The sequence below is a fragment of the Penicillium arizonense genome (assembly GCF_001773325.1).
Source record: "Penicillium arizonense strain CBS 141311 chromosome Unknown PENARI_contig001, whole genome shotgun sequence".
In the NCBI taxonomy this organism is placed as follows: Eukaryota; Fungi; Ascomycota; class Eurotiomycetes; order Eurotiales; family Aspergillaceae; genus Penicillium; species Penicillium arizonense.
The window spans coordinates 120,850-145,188 of record NW_019173278.1 but is presented as its reverse complement, the minus strand read 5'-3'; the positions used below and the strand labels follow the sequence as shown (position 1 = coordinate 145,188).

The 24,339-nt window shown below is 48.9% G+C and overlaps 7 protein-coding genes across 7 annotated transcripts; 4 read left to right on the top strand and 3 right to left on the bottom strand.

Moving 5' to 3' along the window:
• Positions 1–743: 743 nt before the first annotated feature.
• PENARI_c001G02268 (casein kinase I) lies at positions 744–2,326 on the top strand (the record flags this gene model as incomplete). The annotated part of the gene is made up of 6 exons (XM_022626291.1): positions 744–872; positions 924–993; positions 1,044–1,192; positions 1,240–1,645; positions 1,701–2,267; positions 2,322–2,326. 6 exons carry the CDS (start codon positions 744–746, stop codon positions 2,324–2,326), a joined length of 1,326 nt encoding a protein of 441 aa, XP_022493335.1.
• Positions 2,327–9,971: 7,645 nt separating this feature from the next.
• PENARI_c001G04435 (regulator of G-protein signaling domain-containing protein) lies at positions 9,972–11,039 on the top strand (the record flags this gene model as incomplete). The annotated part of the gene is made up of 1 exon (XM_022626466.1): positions 9,972–11,039. The coding sequence occupies one exon, from the start codon at positions 9,972–9,974 to the stop codon at positions 11,037–11,039; it is 1,068 nt and encodes a 355-aa protein (XP_022493072.1).
• A 1,279-nt stretch (positions 11,040–12,318) lies between these two features.
• Positions 12,319–14,608, bottom strand: PENARI_c001G04916 (RUS1 family protein; the record flags this gene model as incomplete). The annotated part of the gene is made up of 8 exons (XM_022626499.1): positions 12,319–12,461; positions 12,657–13,218; positions 13,303–13,347; positions 13,421–13,761; positions 13,812–13,875; positions 13,984–13,996; positions 14,086–14,195; positions 14,483–14,608. The coding sequence occupies 8 exons, from the start codon at positions 14,606–14,608 to the stop codon at positions 12,319–12,321; spliced, it is 1,404 nt and encodes a 467-aa protein (XP_022493273.1).
• A 672-nt stretch (positions 14,609–15,280) lies between these two features.
• Positions 15,281–15,706, bottom strand: PENARI_c001G03679 (alpha-ketoglutarate dehydrogenase subunit KGD4; the record flags this gene model as incomplete). Its single annotated transcript, XM_022626415.1, has 2 exons — positions 15,281–15,564; positions 15,631–15,706. 2 exons carry the CDS (start codon positions 15,704–15,706, stop codon positions 15,281–15,283), a joined length of 360 nt encoding a protein of 119 aa, XP_022493411.1.
• An 830-nt stretch (positions 15,707–16,536) lies between these two features.
• Positions 16,537–17,381, top strand: PENARI_c001G01279 (mediator of RNA polymerase II transcription subunit 18; the record flags this gene model as incomplete). Its single annotated transcript, XM_022626223.1, has 2 exons — positions 16,537–17,012; positions 17,063–17,381. The coding sequence occupies 2 exons, from the start codon at positions 16,537–16,539 to the stop codon at positions 17,379–17,381; spliced, it is 795 nt and encodes a 264-aa protein (XP_022493606.1).
• A 292-nt stretch (positions 17,382–17,673) lies between these two features.
• Positions 17,674–19,483, top strand: PENARI_c001G06816 (putative DNA 3'-phosphatase Tpp1; the record flags this gene model as incomplete). Its single annotated transcript, XM_022626670.1, has 9 exons — positions 17,674–17,761; positions 17,814–17,971; positions 18,046–18,158; positions 18,211–18,516; positions 18,576–18,700; positions 18,769–18,905; positions 18,968–19,028; positions 19,088–19,233; positions 19,319–19,483. The coding sequence occupies 9 exons, from the start codon at positions 17,674–17,676 to the stop codon at positions 19,481–19,483; spliced, it is 1,299 nt and encodes a 432-aa protein (XP_022493552.1).
• Positions 19,484–21,386: 1,903 nt separating this feature from the next.
• Positions 21,387–22,877, bottom strand: PENARI_c001G11038 (uncharacterized protein; the record flags this gene model as incomplete). The annotated part of the gene is made up of 2 exons (XM_022626997.1): positions 21,387–22,558; positions 22,607–22,877. The coding sequence occupies 2 exons, from the start codon at positions 22,875–22,877 to the stop codon at positions 21,387–21,389; spliced, it is 1,443 nt and encodes a 480-aa protein (XP_022493509.1).
• Positions 22,878–24,339: the final 1,462 nt, after the last annotated feature.

The following is a 24,339-nucleotide window of genomic DNA, read 5'->3' as shown; positions in this document are numbered from 1 at the left end:
ATCTCCGATAATCCACAGTAAACAGTAAAAAGTAGACAATAACGTTAAGTGAGTAGAAGTTTAGTAGAGTAGAGAGAAAGAAACGAGAGATGGGAGGAAACAATTAAGCCTTGGAAGGTTAACGTCCAACGGCTCAAAGTTACCGCATGTCCCTGGTACCAAATACACCCCCAATACTCTCCGCTCCCTTCTCTTCTTCTCTTCTTCTCCTCCCCCCATTCCCCCTTCTCTCTGGTCTATCCTTGAACCACTGCTCAGTGCGGCTCGTACTCGCAGTAGGTCGAGTACCCTGCGTGCTCTTTTTGCTTCCTTTGTCTTTTCCCTCGGCTTCAATTCCACCCCGTGATCCCCGACCGTCAACCCCCGACGTCAATTCCTGCTCGACATCGTCAATTCCGCTCCTGTCGCTGTTCAAGCACCGGATTACGCCCCGTTTCTCCCTCCTGTCTCGATTGCAGTCCATCTGTACCCCTGTCTCCGATTACACCGTCTCCGGTCCATCGGCTATTCCGCAGATCGCCCTGTCCCATTGAGCGGTGATAGCAGCTTCGGTCGGAAAACAAAAGTCTCCGTGGTGTATGTGATTACATTCCTCTCAAGGCTGTCATCGTTTGCCATTGTTGGTCAACACATTGCTGACTGCGCCCAATGATAGTATCAATCACGTGCCGACGTCCCTGAAGCCAGCCCCGTGATCGAAGGTTTTCTCTTCCCCCGGCTCTACAACCCTGAATACCGCATCCATGGCGTCCTCTTCGTCGAACGTTGTGGGTGTCCACTACCGTGTCGGCAAAAAAATCGGTGAAGGATCTTTTGGTGTCATTTTTGAGGGCACCAACCTCCTGAACAACCAGCAGGTCGCTATCAAATTCGTTCGTGGCCCTCCCGCTCAACACACCAATCCCTAATCTGACCGGAAACAGGAACCCCGGAAGAGCGATGCACCCCAACTCCGTGATGAGTACCGGACATACAAGATCTTGGTTGGATGCCGTAAGTTTTGGAGTCACAGGTCCTGGTGTTCCCTTGCTGACTCTATTTAGCTGGCATTCCCAATGTCTATTACTTCGGCCAGGAGGGTCTGCACAACATCCTCGTTATCGACCTTCTCGGTCCCAGTCTCGAGGATCTCTTTGACCACTGCAACCGCCGGTTCTCCACCAAGACCGTTGTGATGGTGGCAAAGCAGATGGTAGGTTCTTTCCCGGCACAATGTTATCCTGTCGCTAACGACACTAGCTTTCGCGCGTTCAAACTATTCACGAGAAGAACCTCATCTACCGAGATATCAAGCCGGACAACTTCCTTATTGGCCGGCCAGGGACCAAGGCCGCCAATGTCATTCACGTGGTTGATTTCGGTATGGCCAAGCAATACCGTGATCCCAAGACCAAGCAGCACATCCCTTACCGTGAGCGGAAATCTTTGTCCGGTACTGCTCGTTACATGAGTATCAACACACATCTCGGGCGCGAGCAGTCGCGACGTGATGACTTGGAGGCTCTGGGTCATGTGTTCATGTACTTCTTGAGAGGTGGTCTTCCCTGGCAGGGTCTGAAGGCTGCTACAAACAAGCAGAAGTACGAGAAGATTGGCGAGAAGAAGCAAACCACAGCCATCAAGGATCTCTGTGATGGATACCCAGGTATGTTATCCTGTAATCCTCTCCTGTCTCTCTACATTACTAACCATGGCGTCAGAAGAATTCAACAAATACCTGAGCTACGTGCGAAACCTTGGTTTCGAGGACACTCCTGACTACGACTACCTCCGTGATATCTTGACACAAGCTCTCAAGAACGCCGGAGAGGTAGAAGATGGCGAATACGACTGGATGAAGCTGAACAACGGACGGGGCTGGGACTACAAGTCCTATTCATCTCAGGCACATCTCCACAACCAGCACCAGAGCTCAACGGCCCGTGATCACCACGGTCGCGACCTTCGCAACAGCCAACGTCCTGGAGTGACAGCCGACCGTTTAAACGCCGCGCAGCCCCCGCCTCCTTCTCCAGCCAAAGCTGGAGCTGGAAAGACGCGCGAGCGCCAAAGCGCCGGCGGCATGCCGCCCAAGCGTCAGAGCGGGGGGTTGGAAGCGTCGACTCCTGCCGCGTCTACCCAGGCACAGTTCCAGAACTCCAATGCTCACCTGCCCAATCGCCTTGGAAGTTCAGGGAATCAGGCACTGGGCCAACAAGCTCTTGGGGCTCAGGGTAACGACCCGCAGCCTACTTTTGCTCAGAAGGTGATGAAGGTTCTGTGCTGCGGTAGGTGATTCGGCTGTCCCTTATATCGGACAGCCAGCTCATCTCAGCATCCAGGTTGAATTCCAGTCAAATGAAGCGACGGCACATCTAGACTAGCCACGCTCTTGCTCTTCTTCTTGTCTGTCACAAAAGGCCCAGGAAGTCGGCGTGGGTTTTTCTTTTTCTTCTTGTTTCTTTCACCTCTCTTGCTCTTTTCTTGTCTGGCATTAAGTGGTTTAGTGCCGCTTCGCCGGGTAAGAATTGCGCTTCTCGGCCTATATCCCCCTTTGGCCCTCCTTTCTTGTCCCGCTTGGCACTTCAGCCTATACATTTGGCTGTGGGTAGGAACAACCTTTCTCATGATGACGTCCCAACACTCTTTCATGGTGCTACGGCTCGGAGCGGCGAACTTGTGAGATTTTGTCTTGTGTTTTCGTTTTCTTGTTGGTCTCACTATATCCGGCGTGCATCATTTAATATCAAAACTTGGTCATTTGAATACTGCTGATGTTGGCAATTGGTCTGAATCCATTGACTGGCCACTCGCCACCCTAGACCTTGGCCCCCGCGCTGGTCTATTGGTGACAAACAATCTCGTTCAGGAGATATGGTTGAATGGCCAAAAAAAGTACGCTGGAGATGAGCTTCGCTGCCAGGGACGACAAGCAGCGACCATCAAACACACTTCGGCTCATCTTTCGCTGTGTCCGGGATATATCACATGCTTCATTTGGCCCTGTTTATCAACAGGTCAATCCCGCCAGTCATTCTCTCAATGGGTCCTCCGCGCCGTCTTCACAATGACCATGTCTTGTCCTGCTCGCCATTTCCTCCTAATGCGGGTAAAAGAGTTTTCAAGTTTCCTTTCCATTGCATGGTTTTGTTTTCTTGCATGCAGAACCTGAAGAGAGCATGTTGCATATATCCCCTCGTCACTCTTGATCCTGATCTTTTTTTCTCTTCCCATCATACGCCTGCTCCCTCTTTGATTGTTCCAACCTTCCAGATCTATTTGCGCCGTGTCTATAATCGTCTTTTTTTGTTGTTTTCCCCTTGTCTTGCTCTTTCTGTTCCAAGAAGCGAGTTTTTGTTACTGGTAGTTGTGGCATAAGATAGCATTCTTCCTTTTTTTTCATTGGTTCTTGGGTTTGAGTCTTGTGGTCTATCGTATGGCGTATCGTACATACATAATTCTTGTAATATGAACTGCGTTAGTATTCGATCGACTGCGAGCGACAAGTAATTTGTAGATGGGATCTGTTGGGAGGAGACATTTCATGTCGCTGAGTTAAGAACATGATATATGTTTACAGTGTCAGATATCACGCGCAAGGTGTTTGTTTTGCTGCAGATGGTCTTACTTTGAGAAACTTGACGACATTCAAAGCGCAATCTCTGGGAAGTGTCATCAGGCCGTCTCCGATATACAGACATGGCCCTGTACAGTTGAACCACCACAACCTGCGACTTTGTTTCTCTGCCGAGGAAACCTATAAAAGTATCAAAAGCATGGATGTTTTTCCTATATGATCCATCCTATAAGTGAAGACATGTCGCTGCACATCGACCACCTTATCAAACCCATCTCCATCTCACTTCAACTCAAGTACCCAAACCAAGCAAAGGTATATATTAACACAACGGCCTCACTTCAACATCCCCTCAAGCGTACTGTATCTAGTGATCACTGAAGTCCACAACGACATGATCTTCCCACCAAATCTATATCCCAAACCACCACACTCTCCACAATGCACAATGCACACATCTGTGGCAATCACAAGCAACCCAACCGACGCCAGACAAATTAACAACAGAGTACATGTACAGCCACAGCAAACTTTGCAGCACAACATGATACCACGCTAATGCAAGGATCACCAGTCCGTGGCATGTTATAGCATGACGTCGGACCAAAATAGAACCATCACTGTAAAACCAGGTGGAGCAATCTATAGCAGCAAAGACATCGGCCCACCCTTACCTTGTAGGTACTAGTAGACACGGGCCGGAATGCACGCTAGCACATCTAGACAAAAGTCAAGAGACAGACGGCACGTTTCACCACTTTGATATCATCGCACATGAACATAACTGGCGACGCGGCCGGGTGCTAGGCATGTATAGGGTCTAGTACGGGGTTTTCGGATGTGGACGTGCATGACTACCCCAGGTAGGGTAATAGAGGTACTTCGGCACCTCCATTTTGGTATGAAAGGATTTCTTCAAGGTAACGCAAACGCAAACCTTACCTCCCTCCACTACGTCCACCACTCGCCACTGCAGATGTCGATCATCCCCGGATTTTTGGAAATAGCAATCTTTAAACTTAATTCTTGGATTTGTTGCTTTATGGTGTATGTCGTGTCACCATTTGACATTCTTTGCTGGAAATGATGTCGTGGCCGAGTAAGGGGGAAAGAGGTTTATTGCGTAGTTACTGCATGACCATTATACATGTAACCAATAGGCTGAGGAGCGCCTGTAAGTTATGTAGACCTACTCCAGTTTTGTTCATACTCATTAACGCTTATATTCGCTGTACCAGTGGCACACAGCACTATATCTAACTTGCAAAAACGCCACACCAAGTCTTGTCTACCAATGACCATCAAAACCCTCTCTAATCAACCCAGCATAACTAGTACATGTAACATAAAGAAAGAGCTAAATTAACCACGACTGCGCTATCCAAGGATGTCATCCCGCACCCCTCTCTATACAAATAACAGCCAGACGCAGACACAAGACAGACACACGGAAACGCACCAGCCACCCAACCACACAGCCAAGGTCCAAGCTAGTGGTGCTGATGCAGATGCAGAAACCAATCAACACCACGCCTCGCGTCAGGATCCGACTACCCCATACGGAGGAAGCACCCCCTGTAGCAAATCAAAGCCCAGCACGGCCACCTTAGCAACCCACCTCTACAGGTGCATGGTGCATGTTGCATGGTGGATGGACTAGTCGAAATCAAACCCACGCATGCCCTGCAGAGTGACGAAGCACCCGCAGACTAGGCTCGACTAGATAATTAGCCAGTGAGGAGGAAAGAGGTAGAGGTAGAGATGGGGAAAGCCACTTAAAGCTATGGATGTGTTTAGTCTGCATCCTTGACCTTCCCATTGGATTGGCATGGGCTATGTCAGCCTGTTGTTGCCAGGTGACTTGGCTATACTTCTTCCCTTCCCCGCATTTCCTTGGATGGCTTGCTTGGCGTGTTCTTTTCTCTTTCTCTTTTTCTTTTTCTTTCTCCTTTTTCTGATTAGCTTTTTGATTTCAGGCAGAGACGTTTTTGTACATGTCTCTTGGTCTTACTTAGCCTTGCCTTGGGCTTGGGTTTTGGACTGGGGATTTTTTGCTTTTTTGGGTGGGCGAATTTGTTGCGGGGATGTTCCGTGTCTGTCTAATAGTGATAAGGTTGTGGGATTGGTAAGCTTGAGCTTGGGTATGTTTACTCTTGTTATATATGTGTACGATGCAGATTGGCCGTCTTGGTGAGGATATACTCCGATTTGAGTATTCGTATATTAGAACTCGTATTTCTAATATGATACGATGATGTCTTTGGAGTAGAGAGATGATATCATCTCAATTAGGTGCTGGCGCACGAATAGAATGAATGGTTAGGCTGACTTGAAGCCTAGGTAAACATTCCATGGATGTAGCATAACTAACCCTAACAGACATGCAAATTAGCCCCCTTTAGATCCCAATCAAGGTAACCACATGATCGGATTTTCCGGGGTTAGAAACTCAAGCATAAGCCCAGCATGCAGCCCTGGAGCCTTGTAGGATAGCAATCTCACCTGAGCACGTCCCGGATATCCGGAACCCTACGAAAACACATGTACATCATACAGTAAGTTAACGAATACCCAGCACGGAATAGTAAAAACCAATGACGAAGATCTTAGGATCAAAAACACACAGCGCTCAATACTCCGTCTAGCATTGTAGATCACATCTAACCCATGGTTGATACACACCAAAAAGAAAAAGGAAACAAAAACACCCCCAAGCATTAGCGCCCAAGGTAGCCTGATCAGACAATTAAAAAGCCTAGACCAGAGTCCCACAATGTGTACCGTCAGAAAAGCACGACAGAGTCCAGTGTGTGCACATCAACAGAATAACGTTATCGAATGATACCCAAGCCAAAATGTTTCACCTAGCGCCGGCCCAAAAACCGTGTACGGAGTAGAGTAGATGAGCGTGACGCCCAACAAAAATAAAATGGATTCAGGCTAATATAATATGAAACAAGTCTAGAGTTGATCTCGATTGTTCTTTCATCTCACTTTTCCTTTCTCTACACCCACTGTAGACTCCATAGGCGCGGATAGTGTGGAAGTTTTTTTTTTGTGCTCCATTAAAAATCAGGGAACGGAATGCTGGGGTGGAGTCGAATGATCTCATTTGCGGCTTCTGCCGTCTGATCGACTACGCTGGGCTGTTTTGGTTGTTTTAGTGCGAGTCTGGAACTTTGCGATATCTCTTAGCTTGCTTTTTGAATACAGTGCGTTACACGATCTGCACGATCTGCGATTTTCTTCACTTTGCTCTCTTGAGACTCGATCAGTCCATATTGTTCCCGGGGTTTGAAGTGTAATGTCGGCGCACGTCATTTGAGTGGTTGATTGGAAGGGTTTTAAGGGGGGCTTCGTGCTTTGCAGTTATCCTTGCGTTGATCTTCGGACGGATAACATCGGATGACTGAGAATTGAGTCAATTCCTCGCCCGTCCAAACTGTAGATAAGGGTAAGGGCTATGATAGTCGATTCGATGTGGACTGTATTATTCTATTCTGTTCTATTCTATTGTGCATGATTGTGCAGAATTGCAATGCGCGAGTCAGGAGTAAAGGCCCCTGCGCACTCATCCTGGGCCTCTTATCTTCAAGTGTAGCAAACATACCCGACATGCTGCACCATGGCGAGTGCAAGTAGGCAATAAGACATCACATACAGCGCTAATTATCCCCCACGCACCCATGGGGGGTGATATGGTAGCATTAGCAAATAGTATACCCCATACGCCCACACAGTAGACTAAAGAGCAAACTAAAATCACACTAAAAAAGCAGACTAGGCCAAAACATACAGTCGGAAAGAGAATCCCAAGTCTAGGACCTACAGTAGCGCACATGTACACATGCACCCCATACGTTACTCCCTAAGGTAAGGGAGCCGACGTTCTAGACGCCCTACTGGAAGGCAATGGCCCGCAGCGGCCACGGTAAGGGCGCATCTTGGTACCGTGCGCGACGATGTGGGGGAGCATCCTTGCTGGTTGCTGAGCCATCATGCTGTTTTTAAGGGGAAACGGGGAAATTGTGGAGAGATGAGGGGCCTGGGAAGGAGAGCTACGAGCTTACAGCTAATCCCTTTGATTGTGTGAGTGGGCTCCGAAGTTTACTTGGACTTATAATACGGAGTAGACACGGAGTACTAACTTGATCTTTGCTTAGGCGCGATATAGTATGCCGAGGTTTGTCGGCGCTCGGCGGCTTGGCTCGGCGTTTTTGCGTTGCTTTGCTTTTGTTTTTGCATACTGTGTATTCTAATATATACTAATACATACATACAAAAATATATGTATAGATATACATATAGGTGTATGTGTGTGTCTGGTCGGATTGGGACATACTACATGCACATACAGTATGCAACAGTAGTCATTCTACAGTGCGGCATTCTAGTCCGAGATTTGCCTCCCAGGTTGACAGTTTCTAGACATACGGTCTGTGCTTCGATTGAATTTTTTTAGTTGCATATACAAGTTTTTACGACCACGACTATGTGCAGATCAATATAGGACGTTGTTACCTGATCGCTGAGGTTGCGATGAGAGTGGTTCTATGATAGTCTGGTTTTTTATGATTGATTCATTGGTTGATTCGCCTCTTTAACACCTCAGTTACATTTGGCTAGAGTTAATATCTCAATCCAATTAAGGTCACCTGGTACGCAACGTTGAATCATCTGTTTTGTTTGTTTTACCCGCCAGTCAGAAGGCATCCAGATACTCTAAACCCAACTGATAGGCGAACCAAGCACTTTGGAGCCGTGGCAAGCCCAACTCTATCTGGCCGGAGCCCTAATGAATATGTGCATGACATAATGGTTGACTTATCCTGTATATGTAACCATGACAAAGCTAACATCAACACCGTTGATAATTGCGACCTTATCATGCGGCCGAAGTGAACGGTGAGTGAAGTGGGCCGAATATTGGAGCCTCCAATCCTTGGCTCTCGGTTGGCATCGGGCCCGACTTGGCCTCCGCTACCGTCCCGGAAGAAATAGGATGTCCCTCACCAGCTATATCCTTGTTTGCCTACAGAGTACACATCTGCAAGTTGGGTTCGTGCGTGAGGGATATGCGTGAGGGATATGTAAAAGGGCTTGGCGTGCAGGGAATGCGTATTCGTAGAGAGTTGTTTAACTTAGGGTGTGTGGGTAGACTCGGGAGAGATCTCGATAGTGGCAAAAGTGAAAAAAAAAGTGAAAATCTTAAGTGCTACAGGGTAACTGTGTGGAACTGTGGCCGAGCCCGCCAGGGGTACATCTATCATGAAATTTCTTTCACGGATGTGGCGATCGTGTGGGCTGAAAAACTAAAGTGCTTCGGCGGGGATTCTAGAAAATCTAGAAGGGCTGGGCAATTCCGGGTGCGGTGGCATACTCCGAACTAGATATCTTTGATATTTTTATAGACCCATAGCATTAAAGAAAAGGCTCTATACGGAGGACTAGTCTATTGATCGTTTGTTCGGGTTTCGCTGTTCGCCTCCACCAAATAACCACCAAATGTCCACCAAATGTCCACCAAGTGACAATGCCACCAAGTGTAAATTCTTGTCAATGTTCATGTAAGGGTGAACATGCCACATACGCGTCCACGAGTCCTAAGAATGTGCCAAAGAACCTCAAGTGAAGCTGTACAACATTCCAACAAATCTTAGCCAACCGGTTTTGGTAAGAGAACCTTGGAAGATCGGCAGGGCCGGTGATCCCAAGGTGACGTTCAGTGTATTGGGTTTACTGTAAAATATTGAACCGTGGGTCGAGGATTCACATTCCGGTCTCGGATGGCGTGCTAGCGGCCACCGTGGGCCAGTCTCGTCTTGACATTGGTGCTGCATTAGGCATTAGGTCAGGAACAACGATTTATTATCTTGTACTATTATATGACATTTTATAGAAGGCTTATAGAAGTTCGTGTTGGTGGAGTCTAGGGGAGTTGCCACGCAGTTTTCCAGAAAACCCAAGCTGACATAGAAGGAATGGTATCTTACACTTTTAGTGTAGAATGTCCCCTGTCCACATTAATCCCTTGCTGAGGAAGATTTCGTCATGATTGGCGTGTCGCCACATCTGGTAAGAGTCGCGGCCAATAATAAAAATGCCCCTAAAAGCCCGAAGAGGAAAAAAGAAAGAGGGAAAAAAGAACAGAAAAGTCCCAAAAGAACATCTTATCGCTCCACTGGACTCCACTTTGGTATTGTACGGTTTCCCTCCCTTTTATCTCCCCCTTCTGCCTTCTGCACATCCAAACCTCCACTTCTACATATACACACATTCCCTCACACTACACTCACACATTCTCTTTCTCTTCCCATCTTATGCTACAATAATCAATCTGGATTCTCATCCCACACGCAGGGGACCGGTGAGAAAAAAACCGAAGATACAGGGTCCCCGACGCAAACTTTACGCTATGCTTAAGAAGAAGACGCTGGCGCCGTCCCTCTTCTTCCGGAATCATACTCCAACCACTACCCCCGAATTGTCTCCCACCTCTTCAGATAGCGATTCTGAAGAGGATATGGAATCTTCTGGCTCCCGACCGGTCAGCCTGGCCGTCTCGGCGGGAGCCTTCTCCATGCGCCCGACTCTCGACGAAGTCCTGGCCAATGTCGCCCCGCCCCCATATACTCTCAGCGCCTTTATGGCCTACCTCTCCCAGAACCACTGCCTAGAAACCCTCGAATTCACCCTGGAGGCCAACCGATACCGGGAATGCTACTACGCCATTGTCGACCGATTAGGCCCCGCCGCACTGGAGTCCGACGGCCCGGAAAGTCAGCACTTGCGCATGCTCTGGCAACGCTTGTTGACTGCGTACATATTCCCAGGGTCACCGCGGGAGATCAACCTCTCCAGTGAAGTGCGAGACGACCTCCTTCAATACTCAAACGTCACCGCCCCGCCCGTCCCGGAGACGTTGGATTCCGCCGTCAAACGCATCCACGACTTGATGGAGGAATCCATCTTCCTCCCCTTTGTCAACAGCCACACCACCTCCCCATCTATGCTCGCATCCTCTGGTCCGATCCTAGGTCCGGAAGATATCATGAACCTGTCATCGACAAGTCTGGAAGAGAACCCGATGAAAAAGGTCCGGTCCCGTGTCAAGCGGACTTCCCCTCAGTCATCAACGCGGGATCTCCCATCAACGGGTCACAGCCGCTCGAACATGTCGCTCGGCGCTGCGGATTCCATTGGCAAACGCACTTCCGGCGCTCTGCTCAACCCCAGTGGCGAGTCTGCCTCGTTGGCTTTGACTGATGACAGCGGCTCTCCGCAGTCCAGTCCCACAGCCGAGGAACCCATGACGCCGCCCACCACCCCGCCTGCCAGCGAACCGCACCTCCCCATGCAAAGCCCCAAACTTCGCACCGAGAACCCGTGGAAGAAGATGGGTATGAAGCTTGGCTTTAAGAAGCGGTCTACTGGTGGTAGCAACGGGGGTCGCGACCCCAAGATCCTTGGTTTGGACGAGTAAACCATCTCTTTCTCAACTTCTCTCCGACTCTACAAAACGGACATACATCTTTCGTCCTTTCTCAACTCACGACATCTTCTATGACCTCCTGAACGATATCTCACTTCACTACACCCTCGCATGAATTCTGATGTGCATCATCCTACGACTTGTTAGCCTTATTCGAGCGTTTACATTGGCGGTGTATGAGAGCATGATGCATCGAAAGCATATGAAACCGGCGTTTTCCCTTTTTTTTTCTTGTCACTTTTTTGGCGGATGGCATCACGGGGAAAGAAACCCGTATATATCATATCATGTTTTCATCTATAGATTGGATGGCCTCAGGTCTTCCAGATTGGATCCTGGCGTTTTTTGTCGAGACTCTTGTCTCTATATCATATCTTCCTCCCCTATGGAGTTTTCTTTGTTAAATCAATAGACTTGATACCCCACTTCTCATTTGATTCTTAATTGTAGTCATTGTAATTGTAGTCTCTCCACCGTGGACAGATTCTCACGTAGAGTGAGTACATGTATGTGATGTGAGTGATATCGTTGGCGATATCAGTCACTATCCATGAAGCAAAGGTATGCCTAACCTAATTACTTCCCACCGCAATGTCACCCTCCATCAAAGTATCAAAGTGGCTGAACCCAGTCCCAACTGTATCCCATTCTCATTCCACGAACATGCACAACATACATTTACCATACCCATCCTCCCCCTACAAAACACCATCAACCAGATCTTCTAACCAACTTACTACACCAACATACGACCCTATAAGCAAACCACCAAACCATTCACCCAAAGAATATTCAATTATTAACATCTTTCCCCCAAACCAAGACTCTCGTGAAACCCGAAACCCAAGCCCGTAGCCCGAGATTCAAGCTCATGACTCGCACTCCATACTTTTCACCTAACCATGTTGTACAAGCAGACACAGATATCAAAAACTGGAGGGAACATGGAGTCAATATTGACTTTTAGGGCTTTGGGGTTGTACGGTCTTGGATGCATGCGTAACCCTTTTGTCTTGTTTAGGCTGTTCGGGGTCATTTGGGGATTTTGTATTTTGTTGTTGGATAGTGGATATTTGACATTGGATGCTAAGGGCATAGGACTAGAATTGGAACTGGAATGGAAGAAGAGATGAAAGGGAAGTGAGTAATATGAAACAACTAGGTGAAGAGTAATACCGAGAAAAGACAATAGCGACAGCAATCAATGTTGTTAGTTTAGTGAGAGTGATAGAAATAAGAGTACAAACAACCGAGCCAAAATCACCCCAGATCAAATAGAAACCCTCCTCCGACCCCTCGTCTCCAATGCCGCAATATCAAGATTCCAGCCTACATCCCGCAAGCGCACGAGATAATTCCCGAAACGGGACTCTGCGTTGAGACAGGATAGAGTTCGTTCAAGGACGTCTAGGACTGTAAATACATCACTCGAACTTGAAAGGTCCATTGTGTCGGGGGATTCTTTTCTCCCTCGCTTTGATCTTCTTCTTTTTTTACTTCTTCCTCTTTCAATTTCGGTCTGCGTCTGTTTTGATGAATACATCAAGACCAGTACCCTCGCTGCTAGCAATGCATGTGTCCATGCTTTTAACTGATCGGGGGTCGTACAGCCCTTTTTGAGGAGGATGGATGCGTGCCATGTTCTCTTTGTGGATGAGGGTGATGATGAAGGTGTGAGGAAGAGGAGGTAGGCCTCGTTCGAGAATAGGACTGTGAGCTGTTGTACTGGGATGGTACTTCTTGTGCTATTGGCAGAAGTGCCGAAGAATGAGGACAAAGAAAGCCCTATTTGGGCTGAGCCTAGATATTCCGTTGATGTTGATGTCGATGTCGATGAATGGGTTGTCCATTGTAGCGCTTCACCTCGATGGAAGATGCGCTCGTGACGTGCTATATCTGCAGGTGTGAAGATCGTCAATTGGCTTCCGTTAATCGGTTTGCTGTTGGGATCTGCGGTCGACGTCGAGGTCAGGCTTAGCGCATCATCCAAACTCGTATCGGAGTCTAGTAGAGCCGAGAATGTAATGTTCGCTCGTTGCCTGTTCAGACTTGTCATCTGCACTGCTCGGACAGCGGCGTAATTCATGCTCAGATGGAGTGCTAGAAGGAGTAATAGCGCTATCCAGGTTGTAGTGAAGCTGGTTATGTGTGAGATGACAACAGATCCGACCTGTTCATTGCGTTAGATGAATGCGAAGGAAAATTGAACAGTTTTGGACTAAAGGAAAAAGAGAAAGATTGGAAGAATACTCACCAACATCCCAAACAGCGAAATAACCGTCTCCTGAGACGAATCTTTCTATAAAATCAAATCAAATGTCAGCTCTCCCCAAATTAATCCCAACCAACAACCCCAGAAAACAGATACATACAGCATTAAGCTCCGCCAAATTCCCCCATCTCGCAAAATGAGCACTCAAACTAGCCTTCGAACTCCCCCCAGCAACACCACACAATGCACGCAGTACCCCTGCCGTACTGAGGACAGTAACCCGTATCATGCCAGCAGGAACCATCGGCGAGAGACAGTCCATGATCATGGCGATGTCGTTGAAGACATCTGCGGCAAGTCTGTAGGTCTTGCATTCTGGTTCTAGGGCCGTGCCGACGCGGTGGGCGAAGATGATTGTGGCTATCCGGCCGGATATGTCTTGTAATATGTGAAGTAGCAGAGCTGAAGTTGGGGAGGCATCTGCGTTGCCGACGCCGACTCCTGTTTAATGTGTTAGAAATGGGGTTCAGATTGAGGTGCGTGGGATTGACCTTGTAGTACTGCGCGGGAGGAGAGGAGGCCTGCTATTGAGCTGCAGAAGGCTTGGAGGGAGTCCTGGTTTGCGTTGGGTTGGTTAGAATTGATTTGGGATTAGGTTTGATTGGGATCGGATAGATGTAGATGGTTGAACAGGATCTGTGTTAAGTGCATATGTTCGCTTACGAAGATTTGATATCTGAGATTTCGTGTTAGCATTTGTAGATCATGTAGGGCACACATAAGACGGCATAGCACAGCCTCTCTGGCCCAGCTTGGAATACGCACGGCAAATAGTCGTCGCTGACACTGTGAGGAAACCCGGAAGGAAGAAAAACATCACTCAGCGAGCCGATCAGAGGCTTGGTTGACCACGACGAGGTAGACGGGGAAGATGTCTGTCCAATGTCAGTAAGGGCACTAGGATTTGAATATCACGACTCCATGTTTGGACCAAAGCGAGACATCATTAGACCATGTCATCCATAGCATTGAAATGAACAGACACGGGTTTAGTACATATGATTGGGATCTGTTCATCTGTGCAAGTAGACAAGGGTCATGTCTCCCCGGAACTAGGGTAATGTTGGCAAGAGACAAGCAGATGAAAGATGAAAGATGCAAGATCGTATGTCACACATGCTGCATACAAGTCTTGGGATTCGAACACTGAGAAATATCTTACCACAACATCCACTCGACCGAATGAAGCTCGCTTCGTAGTGTCCCCGGAATAGATGTAGGTTGCGGTAGAATTGCCGGCTTCATCTGTCTCCTGGAAGGCCAGCCTATTCGATTCACTAGATCCCATGTTGATCAAATAGATGGTGAAGGTCAAGATCCGGGGTTGAGGTAGTCAGGAGGCACGTGCTTGAGACCACGTCAACCCTTGATTGCTGCTATAGTATTGGCGTTATAGGGCAGGGTTATGCTCTGCAGTAATAAGCTTAAATGGTATCTTGTCTTGTCCTCGGGAATTATCCATTGCTATCCTAAGTGCTCCCAGAGCCTACTATCAACAACGAATGAGAATCTCCAAAAGGCCAATCCAATCAGATCTATATGTGTAAAAGTACTTCGCTCTTCCTATGGGGAGCGGCTGCACATAAAAGAAGAACACCGAAAAAAATCCAACCACCAGCGCCGGGTACAGAAAGAACGAAAAATCAGAGCGGAAAAGAAGCGCTCTGTAGAAAAAGTGTCCTTGCCATGGCGATTAACCAGCAAGAGACAAGGTATAATGTGAAAGAAGTTTTGGTTGAGGAAACGAGTGGGCGATCTGAACATCAGATCCGAGTCCCCAGCCACCGAGGCATCATCATGCCACGGTCGGCCAGGTTCAACACCACCTTTCAACAGCAGCAGACTGAACCCTGAGTTGAAACGGTATCAGGTCTGCTGCGCGTCGCTCATCACACAACTTCCAAAAGAAGTGTCATGCCCCATCGCTCATATTTTAATTTTGATACTTGCCAGGGGGCGCCTAGGCGAACATGCTCGCGCCGCCAGTCTCGATGGCCTCCATCTCAGCCTGGGTCCAGGGGAGACGACCGAAACGCGAGGGGAGCTCAGTGCGGTCGAAGAACTCGCCGTTCTGGGGCTTGACTGGGCCAAGCGACGCGCCCGAGTGGCCGCCAATGGTGCTGTTGAAGGAAGCGCGGCCGAGAGGACCGTGCTGCTGAGCCTTCGCGCGGTAGGCAGCGAAGGAGTTAGGGAGAGTTCCAGTGGGAGAGGCGGGGTGAGCGCGAGGAGCGTGGTCAACCGACTCTGGAGACAGAATGTTAGCTTGGGTTTCGGAATTCGGGAGGGGGACTCGGGCTGGGATTCACGTACGAGGGATGGAACGCTTTCCGACGAAACGAATGAGAGGGGTGCGGGTAGCAGAGCAGAGAGCGGAAGTGACACGCATTGTGAAGGTTGGTTATTGAGGTGGTGTAGGTGGGAGGGTTGAGATCAATTTAACGTGAGTGTGCGAAATTGAACGGGTCCGGTAGTATCCGAACCGACCCGGAGGCGCGAGAGAGTGTGTGTGAGGTGGTAGGTTGGATTAACAAGTGATAGTGGACGAATATGCGATTGAAGAGAAGGATGTAGCTAGCGAGACAGAAGATGTAAAGAAAAGACTGAGAAGGACGAAGAAGATAAGACGTGCCAGCGGGAGGGTTACCGCTTTGGGACCGGGTCGGAGCCGATGAACTGCTTCAACGGCCACACGGTGTACTCTCAACCATGCAATACTGCAACTGACCACTGACCACTAATCACTGCTGTTGTACATCTGCCAGACTTTTGTTCGGAGTTTGACCCGGTTTCCTCTATTGGTAGACGGCGCCGGAAACTGGGATCCCCCAAACTCATCCCCCGCAGTGTGAAGCCATTTGCGATTCCCCGACTCTCAGATCCTTTCCCAGTCTGCTCTCCCGGTGAGCTCCCCGTTTTTTGGCTGGGATCTTCTTTTCTTCTCGTGAAGCTCCCCTCCACCAATCAATCTTATGAATCTGAACATCTCCGAGTTTACTTCCTTTGTTCCCAGAATCCCCCGCAGTCGGCAGAGTTACATTTCCGGACCCCTTGTGAATATCACCCGGAACTGATACCCCGAGGGTTTCACGAGCCCTTCCCCAAAGGATTACAGCCCTGAAGCATTACAAATCGCCACATCTAATAGTTCGATAAGGCGCGCCCCCTCAAAAGCTTGGACCCTGACTAAACATCCCGGCTTCACCCGCATATCATAAGATGCACGAGGTATTGCTCTTCGCCTCGGTCCCGGTCCACCAGCATCATGAGCTCCTCCAACAGCTCGCTGGTCTGACAGCCATGCAGCCCCGCCATTGCTTGGAGCGGCGGCTGATCTTCAAAGCCTATCGCAAACCCGGTCTGGTGGCGGGGCGCACGGGTGCCAGTCAGGATATACAGTCGGGGGACCTTCAGCGGCTGAACAAGATGCTGAATGGGAGCATGTACTACACCCAGGTGGTTGGTCCAGTCTCTGAAAAGGACTTTGGTTCTGCAACCGATTCCGATACGCAGATGGATGGCACAGACGAAACCCCAGAGGCACCTCGGTATGACTATGAACGTCAACCATGGAAATTGGAATTTCGAGATATCCCGGAAGCTGGCACTCGCTCGGCTGTCACGTCGCGTCAGATGTCTAGCTCAACCTTGCCATCGGGAGATATCATGCCGACTATGAGTGCGTGGGGCTATAGGTGAGTGGTGCGACTCGATCTTATGATTGCCGGCGCTAATCAAATTCTAGCTTCGTGACTGAACATGTGGTCGAGGGTGATCTGTTCATTCACAATGACATTACTCTCTTTTTGCAGCGGGTTCTGCATTACCCAGCCGGCCAGGAGCCAAGTCAACCTCGACAGCAGATGCCTGCGTTGAAGGACATGACGCCGCTAGAAAAGAGCGGGAGCTACGTTCTACAGGCCTCCATTACTGTGCAGGACGGCAGCAACCAAGAGACGATGAAGACAGCCTCGCAGCATCTTTTCGGGCTACGCGAGCAGTTGAAGTCAGCAGTTCGGCTCGAGCAGGCAGACCGGCTATCGCTTGATACGAGGGCGAAATAGATGCCCCGTGCTTGCTATGGCTGAAGGAATCAAAGCAGGCAACGGCTTTGGAACTCGCACATAATTTATAGAAAAAGAAAGATACCCATCTAGCGAACAAAACAAAATATACACAATTTATTTCATTTTTCACTGATTTCTATCATTTAATGTTCAAACCATGTGACTTGGCGACTCCGCGTCTCGGCGCGTCCCTGCATCTCCAACTTCAACGCGCACATAAGTTATTGAGGCACGGCGCCAATTAGTCCTAAGACCTTTCAAAACGTTCTCTCTCGCTCGCATTGTCAGAATGGTCGAGGGGCCAGCTAAGAGGAGTGCCTCTCCCCGAGCCATTTCACCGCCCCCGCTGCGCCGCAAGGTCGACCCAACTGTCACCAGTAGGTTCTTTGGCCCCCATGATTGATATAGCCGCTGATAGATAATCTATAGAAAAATCAGTCGCAAACTTTTTCACTCCGGCCTCGCAGAAGAAGCCGGAATCGATTACATGGCGCGTTATCGGGACGAGTGTTGTCATCGGAAAGCAGACCTCCGAGAACCAAGTACCCAGTTCCTCTGGGAAACGCCGTATCGCTGGCTTTGATCTGGTAAGTGTTCAATTTACCCAAAATGATGCCGAACAGCATCGACTGTCCCGGAGCCGTGCTAACAAGCGCTTCAGGATTCAACTTTGATCAAGACAAAATCCGGTAATGTGTTCCCAAAGTCAGCAACAGACTGGCAATGGTGGAACGACAAGGTCCCAGGACGCCTGAAGGAGCTCAACTCCGAAGGGTAAATATACGAGTCCGAGCAAGAGAAAAGGGTTATGGCTTACAATTCACAGCTACCAAGTCGTGATCTTTTCAAACCAGAAGAAGATCAGCGTCCAGAAAGACATCAAGGGTGGTCGAAGTGAATCGAAGAGTCTCTCAAACTTCAAAGAGAAGATGACTGTCGTTTTGACGCAACTTGATATTCCAGTGAGCGTCTACGCAGCTACTACAGACCCTGAATACCGGAAGCCTCGTCTCGGAATGTGGCGCGAGTTCTTGGACGACTATGACCTTGATGTTGCAGGCGTTGATTTGCCTGGCTCGATCTTCGTAGGAGATGCGGCTGGTCGGCCTGGTGATCATTCGGCTGTAGATCGGTAAGGCATCTCGATCTCACATTTGGCATTGTGCTTGGATACATGCTGATATGATCTAGTGGATTGGCCACAAACATTGGTATGCCCTTTAAAACGCCAGAGGAGTTCTTCCTGGGTGAAACGACGGAGCCAGCAACAAAGCTTTTTGACCCGATGCTATATGTGAAGTCGGAAGAGGAGCCTGGTATGTTGTCCCTTTCTAATGAAGAAGTTATCCCCGAGATCAAACAAATGGCTAATTCATAAGAAAAGCCAAACCATTTACTCGCAAGCACCCCGTGGAACTAGTCCTCTTCTGTGGTAGCCCCGGTGCTGGGAAATCTACTTTCTACTGGACTCATCTGGAACCTCTTGACTACGAACGAGTGAACCAAGATATGCTCAAAACGGTATGAACATACATCCTTCGCAACGTATTCCCTTCAATGAATTGAATGCTAATCAAACGCAGCGCCCGAAATGCCTCAAGGTCGCTCGCGAGCACCTGGAAGCAAAGAAGTCGGTTGTAGTCGGTACGTCTAGCACTTATCCATAACCCTTCAAACGAAACAACAAACTAACCCGAGAACAGACAACACAAACGCAGACCCCGAAACGAGAGCTCACTGGACCTCCCTAGCAAAAGAACTCAAAGTGCCCATCCGCTGCGTCCAATTCATCTCAACACCAGACCTCTGCAAACACAACAACGCAGTCCGAGCATCTAACAAAGAACTGGTACGTACCCGCGTCAATCGGCAATATCCCGTGTCTCTAACCGGCGCCCAATAACGAATCTCCATACTAACATCTCCACCTCTAGAACCCCGAATCGAGAACTTCCCTTCCAGGAATCGCCTTTGGCGATTTCGCCCGCCGCTTCAAGGCACCAACGCTGGACGAGGGGTTCGACGATATCATCCCTGTCGAGTTCCAGTTCCGCGGTGGTGACGAGGCCAAGGCTCTCTGGGGCCAGTACTGGATTTGAAGGCACCCATGACTATTGACTACATTGGTACTTGATCTTCCGTCTCGTGGGCTTGGGGTTTTGCTTCTTTCTAGGCTCCCTCAATCTCCATGTCTCATCTCATGTCTACAATCGATAATGTGAAACATGGCAGCTGAGCACGTACGTGTACATGTACATGACATACCTTGGCTTGCAAGGTTCTGCGGACTATGTCAAATGTCATATGTCATCTTATACCATGGTAGATCTATTGATAGGTTTCATCAGAGCCCACCTGACTCCCAGACTACACACAAGGTGGGAAATGCTCATCTCGACTGCATCCGTAAAGGGATCTGAATCCACGCATGTTTCGGATTCCTTTGTTGCATGTTGACGCATGTTAGCTCTAATCTAGTGGGTCTGACCTATGTATGAAAACCGGATTTGGACATAACTCGTTTCATTATACTATACTCTTCACATGTCAGCCCAGGCCTAGGATTATACATGTAGTCTAGGACCAAGACATTATTCCGATAGTGCATATATACCCATGCATTAATCTAACTGTTATAGCTACTATTCTTAGTGGGTATAATAGGCGATACTGTAAGACTAAGCGATTGGCTCCAGGTGAGAAGAGAGAGAGAGAGAGAAGAAAAAAAGTACCTGCATTACAATACCTACTGTTTAGCCCTGAAGGACCGAGTTCCACGGGTATATGCAAAGCCCTACCCAGAGCCCCTCAGGTACAGATAAGCGTAGACTCGGAAAGTAAATCGCACGCCAAGGCACCTGGAACACATCGATCCGGTCCCGGACCATCCGCTAACATCACACTAACATCTGTTCCTACAGATGTTCACCCAGATGGAGTTAGTCTGGGATCAGATACACTCCCAACGGCATTGCATCACCACCTAGGTGCATTGTGACATTGCAGCCTTGAGACTGCAGGATTGGTAATTGATAATTGATTTGTAATAGTCGGCTCAGCCATCAATAACTGTTATTATGTTATTTGTACTGGTAATAATTGATAATGGCGGTAGTGCCCTTCAGACGTGGCTGACCCCACTCTTTTACCGGTCGTGCATGTTCGGTGGACCTTAGGGCTTTCACCACTGTAGTGACTCATATGTGAACAGTTGTTTGTGGGTTGGGATGGATTCAGGTACGCAAGGTTCAGGTCAGGTACGGACTGGTGATCAGGCACTGTTCCTGATGCATGAACTGGCTTAGGGATGGTCCACACGCCTGGACCTCGGATGTTGGGGCTATGCATTGTCATCCTCGTGTTCGCTGTGCATGTAATATGCGGGAGGTAATTAGTGTAATGTTGAGATAGACAGATAGGAATAGGCAATTGAGCTAATAGAATAGTATAGTATAGTAAATATGTGTTGTGCAGAGACTGCCAAACGGAAATCCAATATTAAGCCGCCAATAGGTAAGCTGTGTATATGTACAAATATGAAAACATGTGCTTTTTTGCTTTTGCTATTTTGCTTTGCCCTCTTTTTGAGAGGCATTTGAGAAAGGGAAGATAGGAATGGAAGTCTATGCGGTACAATGGATAGGCTTGATGTATAGGGTATAATTGAAGCAAGAAGGAATGGACGGGTCTGAGCCCAGTCAGAATACAAAATCTGTCTTACAGACAAGACAGATACCGTATTCCGAAAACATGACTCGGAAGAGAAGGAAAGGCATGATCGGGGCGAGGAAGTAGTCGCGGACCGGATCGGGAATCGTGAGTCATCATTGAACAAAGCAAAGAAAACACGGTGAAAGAGACATTAGTCGTGACAGGTGGCGCATATCGAAACGCCCTGGGGAATATTCTATGGTCATTATCGTTGCGGGTCGCTGGAAGGAAAAGAGAAACGAAAAGAAAAGAAAGGAGAGAAAAGGAAGACGAGCAGGGAAAGACTGCGGTCTAAGGTCGGGAGACCAGATCCTGGAAGAAGCGGAAGAAATTCCTCTTCTTCCCAGTTCGGCACGGGCCGGCAGTTTCTGTAGCTGGCGCGACGGTCATTGGACCGACGATGTCCTCGTCTCCCATCTCGGGGAACTTGTCGTTGTCGTGAAGACGGGGGATGCGGACATTTTCGCATGGGTGGATGTTAGACTGGGTCAAGGTGAGGGCGACACCGTCTAGAGTTTCGAGCTGGTTGAGCATGGCCTCGTGTTGGGTGCGCCAATCGCGGTTGATGGACTCCCATTTCTCAACGGTGAGCCTGTAGATAGTAGAGGTAACACCGTAATGCTCGCCTGTGCGGACGAGGTGCTTGGCGAAATTACATCGAGCAATATCCCAATCGGCGCGCAACTGCTGGAAGTTGCTAATATCACGAATCACGGGCACATACGGCTCGGGCTGGATGGTGAAATTTGCGTGGCCGAGCTTGTGGGCCCACTCATCGTTGGGGTCGGAAAGGACGAGGGGTGCTTCGCCCGAGACAGTGCGCAAGGTGCTAGTCCGGGGTCGGTTGAACGAGGCCACAGATGGCTTGGAGGAAAGCGGGGGCGAGGGAAGAATTCCCATGAAGCGAGGGTCGGAAGTTACATTCCAGTGGTGAGGCTCGCTAACATCGGCTACCGAGGGTGACTGTAGGGGCGACTGGACACGGGAAACCACGTTTGATGAGTCGTCACCCAACAATGGGGGCAGAAGCGGGGTTGTGGCTTGCTGCTTGTCATTGTCATCCTGGCTTAAGCTGTTCGCTCGGGTAATATCGATTGGGCGTGCGCCGGAGTCGCTGATGCGCTCCTCGAAGATGGTGCGAGCGGGAGAAGGGGGAATTGAGTCGACGCGGCTCAAAGGACCGACCACAGGGCTGGCTAGAGCGGAGGAAGCTGAGCCCGCGCGAGACCGTAGATCGTCTGGGAACGCATCGACTTCGGTGCCCGAAGAGTGGGATCGCTTCCACCGAGTCGACATGGTTGAGAGGCGCGAACCAATGCGCGAGACTCCCTTCATGGATGCGTCATCTGAGCGGCGCTTTTTCGGGGATGGGGCAGTTTCCATTCCAGTATCGCTGAGGTCGTAACTATCCGAGTGATCCATGGGAAAGTATGACTCGTCAGTCATGCCACAATCAACGTGTTCTAGATAACTGTTAGCGCATATCTTCTCTCCTCCGGTGCGATGCATACGGAAATATTGATCTTCCAACGAGTCACGAGATTCCTCTTCTTTGACTCCGGTCAAATGACTTCTGGGGCTGTCCATGGAGTTCTTGAGATCTGACGAGACGAGCGAAGAGACGGAACTCGAGACACGGTTGTGTCCTGTCGCAGAGAACAGAGAAACGGCTGGTGATGCCGGCGCGGAGGTATTAATAGTCAACGGAGACATGGGCTGGCGCAACATTGAATCGTCGAGAGAGTTTCGTGCCGCGTCGATTATTCGAGACACTTTGTGCATTATGAACGAATGCCAGTGGCTGTTGTAAATGGGGTTGGATCACAGCTCAGCATTGGCGAAGAGCGTAGATAAAAAGGAAGACACTCCCCAGAGTCATTCCCCTCTGTTGGGCGGGAAAGGTATGTGGCGGTGTGATGAAAATCCGGGAAAGCGGGAACTGCACGAGAGGGCCAGTTAGCAGAGATCTTGATAGAACCTATCCAAAAATACAAAAAGAAGAAAAAAAAAGCAAGCGACGTGGACCAAACAAGTTGGGGTGACCAGCTGGCTGGGCAGAAACGAACGTTTCGTGGGGGGGGGATACTAACGATCAGCAAATGGACCGACAATGCAGGGAAATCCTAGTGGCCTAAAGGAGGGTGTAAAGGTAAGAAAAGAAGTTGTATACACAGAGAAGAGAAGACAAAGACGTTGGTGGTGAAAACTGACTAAGTTCCGATCGTCGGTTCGAATTCCTGGAAGGAAAATACCGCGGAACGGCGGAACCGAAAGAGTCTAGAAGCCTTCCTCTTCGATGCTTCGATGACATTCTTTCTTCTATAGGTATTCTTCTACATATTCTATATATGGATATATACTCACTCTATTGTCTATTCCTATTCTATTCTATTTTATTCCCCTTCCTATTCATGTATACTGTCTGTCAAACGGCTACACAGCCGTCTAAAATCCAACTGTGCGATCGGCGGCATCTAGACTGAGGTGGATGCCGGGAACTACTTTTATGATGCCATACCGACCCAGCAACCTAAACCTCATTCGCCTTAGGGTAGACAGGTCCGGTGAATTCTTATCATGTTTTAATGGGTCACTTGCTCTCTATTTTTTGGATCCCCCTCGACCGTTTTCTTTCTCCTGCACTCACCCGTGATTAAAGGAGCTCAACGGGGTCCCTGTAAGAACTTTGTCCGAGTATGACGAGCAGGTACAGTTGGAAATACTGCCCGTGTACGCTCCGAACGGGGGCAAAAATATAGGCGAACCTATGACAACGGAAGCCGTACACAGAGTCACAGTGTGGTTCCGGGATGAGATAATTGGGAGGGGAAGGCAAAGACGTCAGATCCACATGGCAGAATTGCCCTCTCGGAAATTCGGGGAAACATTGCCTTGTTACATGATGATTGGCTCTCTTCCGTAGCCAAGAGGAGGGGAAACCGCGGGCTTAGGGACCCATGTCCGGGTGTGCCTCTTGAGGCGTTTTTAGTCGGGTATACAGTGACATTCTCGACAGGTCACTTTGTCTTCAGCTGACTATTTCCGAGTGGATATATCACACGTCTATTTTTGACTTATAATAAATGGGCTTTCCCCTGGCGATCCCCGATCGTATCTTCTACTAGAAACATTCCCTGCAGGTCACTTGTCCAAAAGTGGTGGCGCTTTCGCTTAAACAAGACTAGCCTCTTCTAGCTCGGATGGACAGCCAATCAACATCTTTCGACTAAATGAACCAAAAAAA